We start from the raw sequence: 11,967 nt of genomic DNA, 5'->3' as shown, positions 1-11,967 counted from the left end.
CTACAATTATATACTAAATTATTTAAGTTTTCTGCTTTTTCCATGCAGAATTATTTTCTTCCAACAACACAAAACTTAATGTCAGCTTGTTACAATTAAAATGTAAATAAAGAAAAGCTCTAAAACTAAAAATTTTTGACACATAAAAGCTCTTTTCAGTGCCATAAGTAAACTATGGTATTGTAAACGACAAAAACTGAATGTTACTAAGTAAGTAGTGGAAACGCAGTATTAGGCTTATAAATTGAAAACATGTAATAAAATTTAAAGTAAAAGTTTCGAAATTGAATAATAAAACTTTACACTTATAGGAGGGCATATTTTATTTTTACATGATTGAGTGAATAAAATAAGTGTTTTCAACCTTTTTCAATATTAACAGAAAGAAGTAGTAAATTAAAAAAAATTGAGTATTATTAGCCAAATTAAAAAAGCCGTTGAGACATTCAAAATTAATTCAATCATTAATTAATTCATCATAGAGAATACTTCGAAAAACCAAGAAAACATTTTCACTCAATAGCCACTGTGTTTACTTTGTTAGGCACAAGGCTTAAAAGATAGCCCCAGTATAACAGGCGAATTTAGAGAAGTCAGCTAATAGGAACAAATTTTCAAATTTTAAATTTAAAGTAGGCAACTCCTAAATGAAAACCACCAACAACAAGAATTAAAATGCATTGTGTGGTGCGTATGGGTAGCCATACATACCATAACTTATATAACCCCAGCAGAACTAAATTGTCAAATTTTTATATGAATTCCACACACGACAGCAGATGGCGCATGCGTAGTAAGTATGTGGCGTTCACTTTGCCATCTACCGGCAAAGGGAAACCAAAAATGACATTTTTGGGTTTAGGTTAAGCAGCCAACTTCAAGTTGACGCTAGTGAGAAATAAAATAGTGAATGAACAATCTAAACGTGTTTTTTATTTGTTTATATAAAATTATGGTATAAGGCCATAAATTGGTGACCCCGTCAAAAAAAACTTCAAGGAAAACGCAAAATGCAAGAAACTGAACATGCAGAGACTCCAACAGAGGCAAATAAATTCCGGCCTATGGAAGCGGAAGCGTCGGCAGTGCAAGCGATTGGGCAAATGAAGTTGCCAAACTTTTTGACCAAGGACCCAACGTTATGGTTTGCGCAAATTGAGGGCCTACTACATATGAGCCGAGTCACAGCAGATTTATCGAAGTTCTATACAGTAATTACTGCGCTGGATGCAGAAACGCTGCAACAAGTTGCGGATATTGCAAAAAATCCTCCTGAAACAGGCAAATACGACAAATTAAAGAAAGAACTAATTTCTCGTTTTTCAGAATCGTCAGAAAAGCAGCTCATAAAGCTACTCACCGGTCTGGAACTTTCGAACAAAAAACCAAGCCAACTGGTACGTGAAATGCGCACATTAGCAGGCGCAAATGTCTCAGAGGAGGCATTAACAACACTGTGGCTGCAACGTATGCCAAACAGTGTAAGATGCATTCTATCAGCATGCAAAACCACAAGTATTGATGAGCTAGCAGAAATTGCTGATAGAATATTAGACAACAGTCCAGTACCATCTTACGTAATGACCACAAACGCCAACAAATCAAATGACAAGTTGGAAGCCCGCGTAACAACATTAGAAAGTTCGGTCCAACAAATAAATCAGCAGCTTATCAACATAGCAGCAACTTTAGACAGATTGGAGAAACGAGACAATCGTGGTAGAGACAACAGCCGCAGCCGCAGCAGTTCTTGCAGACGTGAGAAAGTCTGTTACTACCACATAAAATTTGGGGCAGCAGCGACTAAATGTAGCCAACCGTGCGAGTTTGGCAAACGTAAAAGCGATAATCGACAGGGAAACTAGCGAGGCTGTCGTCATCAAACACGGTTGGCGACAGCATAAAAAACCAAGAGCTACGTTTACATGTGTATGACAGAAAAAACAACATTAATTTTCTAATTGATTCTGGGTCAGCTATATCACTACTTCCACTACCAGGCATCAATCCAAAAAGTAAAATGCAACCAGACGATTTAGTTCTTTATGCAGCGAACAACACTGCAATCAAAACTTTTGGCAACAAGCAACTAGCAATAGATTTAAACCTTAGAAAAGACTTCAACTGGTATTTCATCATCGCTGATGTTAAAACAGCCATAATTGGGGCAGACTTTCTCACGCACTACGGCTTACAAATCGATTTGAGAGCAAAATCGCTCATTGATACGCAAACCACGTTACAGTCAAAGGGTCTACTGAAAGAAGTAGCCCACGAAAATGTTTCGACAATAAATTCATCCATCAAATTCCATGACGTCATCGCAAAATATGTTGACGTAACAAATTTGAACAGGTACCAACTACCAACAACAAACAGCGTTCAACACAGAATAATAACAAATTGCCAGCCAAGATCAGAACGCCCACGGCGTTTTTCAGGTGAAAAATTAAGAGCAATCAAAGATGAGTTCCGTGTATTACTACATCAAGGTATAGTGAGGCCATCCAGCAGCCCCTGGGCAAGTCCTATACATTTAGTAAAGAAAAAAACGGGTGGATGGAGAGCGTGCGGTGACTACCGAAAATTAAACGCCCACACCCAACCTGATAGCTACCCAATTACGCACATTGATGACATAGCCGAAATACTACACAGCAGTAATATTTTCTCTAAGATCGATATCACGAAAGCATATTATAACATACCAATGAATCCAGATGATATTGTGAAAACAGCGGTAAGCACACCAATAGGTCTGTTTGAATTTGTCGTGATGCCATTTGGTCTAAAAAATGCCACACAGACTTTTCAGCGATACATGGATTCAATATTTCGTGAATTAGATTTCGTGTTCTGTTACTTAGATGACATTCTAATATTTTCGGAAAATGACACTAAACATAGAGAACATATTGAATGTGTCCTACAAAAACTAAAAGCTGCTCGATTGGTAATCAATAGTTCGAAATGCGAATTTGGTGTAGAAAAACTCACATTTCTTGGATGCGAAATATCAGCGACAGGATTAAATCCCCCACAAGAACGAGTTGAAGTGATTAAAAATTTTACAATGCCAAGTAACATAATGGAACTTCGACGTTTCCTGGGCATTATCAATTTCTACAGAAAGTGTATTCCTAAGGCAGCACAAATGCAAGCGCCACTAAATAGTCTCTTCAAAAATTCAATAAAGAATGATAAACGAAAAATTGTTTGGACCGATCAACTTAAACAAGCTTTCCAAAAATGCAAAGATGGTATAATCAACGCGACTAAGCTCACATTTTTAGCACCTGACGCACCCATGTGTGTAACCACAGATGCATCAGACGTAGCAGTGGGTGCTCACCTACAACAACTGAACGGCGAGACATGGCTCCCGATAGCATACTTCTCATGCAAACTGAAACCATCACAAGTAAAATATAGCAATCCAGTTAAAAGGCTAGGCACCAAAAAGCAAGTGACGTTTGCAGATACAGCATCAACATTTCCACCGTGACTAGCGCACTGAGGAGGGAGTAGCTGTGGCGTTCACTTTGCCATCTACCGGCAAAGGGAAACCAAAAATGACATTTTTGGGTTTAGGTTAAGCAGCCAACTTCAAGTTGACGCTAGTGAGAAATAAAATAGTGAATGAACAATCTAAACGTGGTTTTTATTTGTTTATATAAAATTATGGTATAAGGCCATAAGTATATGGCCTTATACCATAAGTTTATATAAACAAATAAGAAACACGTTTTGATTGTTCATTCACTATTTTATTTCTGCCAAGCTTCTACTTGAAGTTGGCTGCTTAACCTAAACCCAAAAATGTCATTTTTGGTTTCCCTTTGCCGGTAGATGGCAAAGTGAACGCCACAGCTACTCCCTCCTCAGTGCGCTAGTCACGGTGGAAATGTTGATGCTGTATCTGCAAACGTCACTTGCTTTTTGGTGCCTAGCCTTTTAACTGGATTGCTATATGTTTTCAGTGGAGGCTTCGTTTGCTGTGGATCTTCAACCGTGAATGCAGGTTTTAATCGCTCTGCCGCGACATTACTGTTTGTTCCATTTATTTCGATTGTAAAAAGACGGTCGTTAATGCGTTTGATGACTTTGAAGGGACCTGAGTATGGAGGTTCGAGTGGTTTTTTGTTGTGGTCAATGCGTAAAAATACATGCGTGCATGTGTAAAGATCCTTGTGAACAAATAAGTTTCTCTTGATGTGATGCGCTGCTGGAGTTGATTTAACGTTTTGAATAAACTCTTTAAACTTGCATAAAAATGACTGATGATCATCTGTGTCAGATTCATCTTTGAAAAATTCACCCGGCAATCTCAATGTCGTTCCATACAACATTTCAGCTGCAGAGGCATTTATGTCTTCTTTCCAGGCTGTTCTTAAGCCCAGGAGAACCGTAGGTAAAATATCAAACCAGTTGAAATTGTTGTTGCACATTAACGCGGCTTTTAATGATCTGTGCCATCTCTCTATCATCCCGTTTGATGCTGGGTGATACGGTGTCGTTCGGATGCGTTTTGCACCTATCAGTTTGCCAAGGGACTCAAAAAGTGCTGATTCAAATTGCGTGCCTTGGTCGGTCGTTATAGTTTTAGGAGAACCAAATCTCGTAATCCATGTTGAATAAAATTGCGTTGCTACAGTTTCTGCAGACATGTCCTTTAAGGGCACGATTTCTGGCCACCGAGTGAACCTGTCGATCATCGTGAGGCAATACCTATACCCTTTATGTTCAGGCACTATGATAATGTCTATATGTACGTGGTCAAATCGTTGACTTGTGTGTTGAAATTCTTTCGGAGGAAATTGATTATGCCGACTAATTTTTGATTTTTGACATGCAATGCAGGTTCGAGTCCACTGCGTGATGTCTTTTTTTAACGACGGCCAAACATATTTCTGACTTATTTGTTTTTTTGTTGCTCTGTTTCCGGAATGGGATAAGTTGTGAACTGTGTCGAATATTCTTCGTCTTAAGGTTTGAGGAATGAAAGGACGAACTGTAAAAGTAGAAGTGTCACAAAAAATTTTAACGCCATTCGGATACACTAGCTCTTGCAATTTTAGTGACGACAGGCCGTTTAGAATTTGCTTTAGTTCTGTGTCAGTGCTCTGTTCTTCTGCTATCTCTTCCGTGGTAATTGTTAGCGGCATGTTTATCTGGCTTATTCTGGACAATGTATCTGCTATTATATTGTCGCTTCCGGCTACAAAAATAATGTCCGTCGTAAATTCTGCGATGTAATTTAGATGACGCAGTTGCCGAGGGGATGCCTTCTCCATTTTTTGTTGAAAAGCATAAATTAGTGGTTTATGATCCGTTTTTACTATGGTGGTTCGACCTTCCAGTAAATGCCTGAAGTGTTTTATTGCTAGATATACAGCTAGTAGCTCTCTATCATACGTGCTATATTTGACTTGTGATGGTTTCAGTTTGCATGAGAAGTATGCTATCGGGAGCCATGTCTCGCCGTTCAGTTGTTGTAGGTGAGCGCCCACTGCTACGTCTGATGCATCTGTGGTTACACACATGGGTGCGTCAGGTGCTAAAAATGTGAGCTTAGTCGCGTTGATTATACCATCTTTGCATTGTTGGAAAGCTTGTTTAAGCTGATCGGTCCAAACAATTTTTCGTTTATCATTCTTTATTGAATTTTTGAAGAGACTATTTAGTGGCGCTTGCATTTGTGCTGCCTTAGGAATACACTTTCTGTAGAAATTGATAATGCCCAGGAAACGTCGAAGTTCCATTATGTTACTTGGCATTGTAAAATTTTTAATCACTTCAACTCGTTCTTGTGGGGGATTTAATCCTGTCGCTGATATTTCGTATCCAAGAAATGTGAGTTTTTCTACGCCGAATTCGCATTTCGAACTGTTGATTACCAATCGAGCAGCTTTTAGTTTTTGTAGGACACATTCAATATGTTCTCTATGTTTAGTGTCATTTTCCGAAAATATTAGAATGTCATCTAAGTAACAGAACACGAAATTTAATTCACGAAATATTGAATCCATGTATCGCTGAAAAGTCTGTGTGGCATTTTTTAGACCAAATGGCATCACGACAAATTCAAACAGACCTATTGGTGTGCTTACCGCTGTTTTAACAATATCATCTGGATTCATTGGTATGTTATAATATGCTTTCGTGATATCGATCTTAGAGAAAATATTACTGCTGTGTAGTCTTTCGGCTATGTCATCAATGTGCGCAATTGGGTAGCTATCAGGTTGGGTGTGGGCTTTTAATTTTCGGTAGTCACCGCACGATCTCCATCCACCCGTTTTTTTCTTTACTAAATGTATAGGACTTGCCCAGGGGCTGCTGGATGGCCTCACTATACCTTGATGTAGTAATACACGGAACTCATCTTTGATTGCTCTTAATTTTTCACCTGAAAAACGCCGTGGGCGTTCTGATATTGGCTGGCAATTTGTTATGACTCTGTGTTGCACGGTGTTTGTTGTTGGTAGTTGGTACCTGTTCAAATTTGTTACGTCAACATATTTTGCGATGACGTCATGGAATTTGATGGATGAATTTATTGTCGAAACATTTTCGTGGGCTACTTCTTTCAGTAGACCCTTTGACTGTAACGTGGTTTGCGTATCAATGAGCGATTTTGCCCTCAAATCGATTTGTAAGCCGTAGTGCGTGAGAAAGTCTGCCCCAATTATGGCTGTTTTAACATCAGCGATGATGAAATACCAGTTGAAATCTTTTCTAAGGTTTAAATCTATTGCTAGTTGCTTGTTGCCAAAAGTTTTGATTGCAGTGTTGTTCGCTGCATAAAGAACTAAATCGTCTGGTTGCATTTTACTTTTTGGATTGATGCCTGGTAGTGGAAGTAGTGATATAGCTGACCCAGAATCAATTAGAAAATTAATGTTGTTTTTTCTGTCATAAACATGTAAACGTAGCTCTTGGTTTTTTATGCTGTCGCCAACCGCGTTTGATGACGACAGCCTCGCTAGTTTCCCTGTCGATTATCGCTTTTACGTTTGCCAAACTCGCACGGTTGGCTACATTTAGTCGCTGCTGCCCCAAATTTTATGTGGTAGTAACAGACTTTCTCACGTCTGCAAGAACTGCTGCGGCTGCGGCTGTTGTCTCTACCACGATTGTCTCGTTTCTCCAATCTGTCTAAAGTTGCTGCTATGTTGATAAGCTGCTGATTTAGTTGTTGGACCGAACTTTCTAATGTTGTTACACGGGCTTCCAACTTGTCATTTGATTTGTTGGCGTTTGTGGTCATTACGTAAGATGGTACTGGACTGTTGTCTAATATTCTATCAGCAATTTCTGCTAGCTCATCAATACTTGTGGTTTTGCATGCTGATAGAATGCATCTTACACTGTTTGGCATACGTTGCAGCCACAGTGTTGTTAATGCCTCCTCTGAGACATTTGCGCCTGCTAATGTGCGCATTTCACGTACCAGTTGGCTTGGTTTTTTGTTCGAAAGTTCCAGACCGGTAAGTAGCTTTATGAGCTGCTTTTCTGACGATTCTGAAAAACGAGAAATTAGTTCTTTCTTTAATTTGTCGTATTTGCCTGTTTCAGGAGGATTTTTTGCAATATCCGCAACTTGTTTCTGCATCCAGCGCAGTAATTACTGTGTAGAACTTTGATAAATCTGCTGTGACTCGGCTCATATGCAGTAGGCCCTCAATTTGTGCAAACCATAAAGTTGGGTCCTTGGTTAAAAAGTTTGGCAACTTCATTTGCCCAATCGCTTGCACTGCCGACGCTTCCGCTTCCATAGGCTGGAATTTATTTGTCTCTGTTGGAGTCTCTGCATGTTCAGTTTCTTGCATTTTGCGTTTTCCTTGAAGTTTTTTTTTGAAGGGGTCACCAATTTATGGCCTTATACCATAAGTTTATATAAACAAATAAGAAACACGTTTTGATTGTTCATTCACTATTTTATTTCTGCCAAGCTTCTACTTGAAGTTGGCTGCTTAACCTAAACCCAAAAATGTCATTTTTGGTTTCCCTTTGCCGGTAGATGGCAAAGTGAACGCCACAAGTATATCCCATCTGTTGACATAACAGAACATCCACTACGTTTACGCGAGCCTTAAAAGTTGTTTTAAGGCTCTTAAAATCGATTTTAAGATCGCGTAAACACCCTAAATTGAATTTTGCTTAAAAGCACTTTTAGCTTACTAAATGTAGTTTAACATCACTTTTAGTAAGAAATGTCACTTTTAATCTTTGCGTAAACACCTTAAAAGCAGTTTAAGGTTTGAATTGTCAGCTGTTAACAGTAAATAGGTACAAATAATTTGAATTTTATTACAAATTACACTAACCAAATAACTAAAAATATGGAGAAAAAGGAAATGAAAAGAAAAAATTAGATGAAAGAGGAGGAAGAATGTTTAATTAAAATATTTGCAGAAAAACAAATAATTAAATTGTTAGACGGCAAAAAATATAGAAAAAGCCTAATTGCATCCCAGAATCTAAATTAATTAAACTTGTTTATTTTTTATTCTCTATTTGAAAATCTTAACTTTACCGTAATGATAACTATATATTTAAAACATTTTAGTTTAGTTTAAATTAAGTTTATTATTTTCAATTATTTAAATTTGTCATTAAGCACAAATTGTTATAAATATATTATATTATATATATTATATTGTTAGTTATAAAAAAAATTATAAATTAATTAATTTAAAATTGGTTTTTTCTACATTATTTTTTTAATTGCTTCTATGTAGAAGTGAAAATTTTCTCGCCAAGTACGCGCATATATGATCTCGCATAAGTTGTCCGGACGACAAATTTTGTCGATTGTACATATGTTCAGGTTGGGAATATTCAACCCTTCAACGAAAGTATTTTCTGCTGGTGCCATTTTATCCTTAAGTAAATCTACAAGCCTGAAAAATATTTGTCGATTCACTCTAAAATCAACAATCCATTGTTCATCGTCATAGAACTACAGAACTTCAACATCCCACCATTCCGAACTTCTCTTCCTTTTGCTAAAAGTTTTTATTCGTGGTGGAATCTAAAAACAAAAATGCATTCTAAATATTTTATGAAAAACTTTATAAAAACATTTACATTCATTAAAGCCTCATTAGCGGAACTTATTGCCATTTTATTAAAGAGCTGCAATCGCATTTCTCGTAATTTTGTAAATTTTTTACGAGATGTTTTAAAAATCTGCATTGTTGCTTCATTATTATTTTCTACAATTTTGGTTATATTTCTTTTTTGCAATAAAAGTAAAACAATTTGTAGTTTTACTCTATTCATTTTAAAAATGTTTAAAATCAACATTTCTGTTTACTGTTAAACAGCTGATTGATTGACAGCTACCTTAAAAGTGCTTTTAATTTTTGTGCGTAAACGCTCTAAGAACAAATTTTAAAATCAGTTTTAAAAGTGATTTTAAGACTCGCGTAAACGTAGTAATCATGAATCTATAAAGGAAAACTTGATAAAATCCATAATCTCCCGTGATATTCGAACCACGCCGATGAGATGAATGGCGCAATGTTAGTGTGTCTAAATGGAGGTCTCCGGATAAATGGCGACTTTCGGTTGTAATCTATTTTGGTCTTGCAATAGGGGTATTGAGTAAGGCATTTTTCATTTCAATGTCATTGTATCATTGGTTATATAATGTTACGATTCTGTCGCTTGCAAATTGACTGCCACCTTGATGACAAAGATTATCAAGGACTTTTGTTCCCAACCTGGTCAAATTTTAGACATTTCAAAAAGATGATAAATTGTAGTATATTAAAATATCCCATTCACTTTTGTACAAATTTCCGCCCCGCATAAACTTATAAAATATTCTCGTATCGATTGGTATACCGTGCACACAAATGCTCAAATGCTCAAGAAGTACAATGGTGGTGCTTCAAAAGACGTATACGAGTATAAGGTTGTGACAGGTGACAAGTGAGGAATCGTGGATACATGCGTTTAAGTCGGAACGTGAATAGCAGTTGACTGTATGGATGTATGAGTGTTTTAAGATGAACCAAATCCAACAAAAATTGATCGCACTCGAAGCGCTTTGAAAGGAATGGTTACTTATTTTTTCGGGAAAACTGTTCATGTGGCAACTATACGAATACTATTATAGAAACGAAAAACGGTCAATTTTGGATGGTATGCAACCAATCGGAAGTCTTCAGTGAAATACGGAAAACAAACAAGCGCCGTCAGATCATTCACCATCTCCATCAAGACAACGCGAATGCTCAGACATCTCGTGTAACAACCGACTATGACTATTTGAAGATTCAAAAAATGACACATCGAATTGATGGGTCCGCCTGATTTGGTACAGTCCTGATTTGGCACCCAATGACTTCTTCTTGTTCCCGAACGTCAAGAATAAATTGCGTGGAATACATTTTTGTCGGCGGAAATATCAAGAAAAGCCGTTATAGCATTTTTTGAAGGTATTTGAAAAAGACTGGAAAAAATGCTTTGATAAATGGTTCGAACACATGCAAAAGTATATTAAACATAAAGGAAAGTTTTTCCAGAAACAATAAAACAGTTTTCAACAACAGGTTAGTATTTTCTTATTACTAGGCCCAATATATAAATAGTGACCCTCGTATTAATGAAAGCATACACAATATATGTTTTATTGTGTTAAAATATGTCGAACTTGGTGTCAAGAAAACTGCTTTTCAAAGCCAACATTGAAAAGCATTCAATGGTGTGCGAATATAGTGATTTATATAGATATATATTTAATATATAGATTTTTATGTTATAAAATTTACTATTTTAACATTAAATTTAACAAATTTCTTAAGTGAAGCTTACTCTTTAGGAAATTTTTTTACTTTGTTATATAGGACGATTTATAGTGCTTTATAAATGAATGCCTTCAATCAAACTTTTAAATAAACATCTGCCGTATATGGAAGCGGGGAAAATAAAAACATTTATCCTTCAAGAACTGACCTATGTTTAAAAATACTCTAGCGGGAATTTCTTTAATTACTCAAAGTTCTAAGCTTGAGAGCTTTAAGTAGAGAAGAAACATGCAGAGACCGTAATATTATCAGAGACCGTATTGCAGTGATACAGAAAACTTACTATTATCAAAGACAGACACCGCATTGAAAGACCGTAAAAAAGACCCAAAAAGGCCGTAGCACAGACAAATAATATACAGATTGCGAATGCAGAACAAAAATATGGACCTCTTTAATTTTACGGTAGCCAGCTCGAGTAGCCAGCTAAAACCACAATCAGCTTTGAATTGTAGAACACTTAAGACAAACCAAAGCTGTGTATAACACAATGATCTTAAGTGTTCGAAACACACGAAAGAGCTGTTGAATGTGCGTATGAGAAGGTGTGTGATATAGTATAGAAATTGTTGTTATATTTTCTATTCATATTGCTAGTTTGGGTGCTTGTGTGATTTATATGTTGACAATTTTCTGTTTTGCGAACTTATGCTTCCATAGTTTTGCTGCATCAAGACGAAAGGGCAATCAGTGAAGTGCAATTTTTTGTTTCTATATTTACAAAATTTGGTTTCTTTTGGGTTAAGAGGAAATAGAGAGGAAAGGGCGTTGAATAGTAGTTAAACACGAAGAAGCGTTCTTTAGTGTTGAATGGACACATAAACACACAAATTCAAAGAAATATTCTTTGCTTTTTGTATACATTTTTTCTAAAATATATGTTTGACTTTGTGTGCATGCAATGCACAACTTTTTCCAAATTATTATAAATTTGATTTTTGATGAAATTTTTTACTAGTCTCATATATTTTGATATGAGTTTTGCCTATTATGAGGTGAGTAAACACCGGCAGTAGCCGAACTATAGTTGTTGTTAGTGCAAATGGTATTAATAAGTATGGCAGTGAAGATAGTACTATGACCTGTACTAGCCATGATAACATGAAGTATGTTAATAAACACCATGTTGTTAAATATCTATTTATGT

General features: G+C 36.5%; 1 protein-coding gene and 1 pseudogene across 1 annotated transcript; one reads left to right on the top strand and one right to left on the bottom strand.

The window, feature by feature from the left end:
- The first annotated feature begins 991 nt into the window (after window positions 1–991).
- Window positions 992–1,874, top strand: LOC119687668. The gene has a single exon (XM_038102076.1). It carries the CDS (start codon window positions 1,011–1,013, stop codon window positions 1,863–1,865), a length of 855 nt encoding a protein of 284 aa, XP_037958004.1. The 5' UTR covers window positions 992–1,010; the 3' UTR covers window positions 1,866–1,874.
- Window positions 1,875–6,985: 5,111 nt separating this feature from the next.
- On the bottom strand, window positions 6,986–7,832 carry LOC119688778 (annotated as a pseudogene).
- Window positions 7,833–11,967: the final 4,135 nt, after the last annotated feature.

The sequence above is a fragment of the Teleopsis dalmanni genome, chromosome X, assembly GCF_002237135.1.
Source record: "Teleopsis dalmanni isolate 2A chromosome X, ASM223713v2, whole genome shotgun sequence".
Taxonomy (NCBI): Eukaryota; Metazoa; Arthropoda; class Insecta; order Diptera; family Diopsidae; genus Teleopsis; species Teleopsis dalmanni.
This window is presented reverse-complemented; position numbering and strand designations above follow the sequence as displayed.

Bases quoted from the DNA above. Each gene is read 5' to 3' on its own strand.
- LOC119687668 (XM_038102076.1), top strand. From the start codon at position 1,011: ATGCAAGAAACTGAACATGCAGAGACTCCAACAGAGGCAAATAAATTC.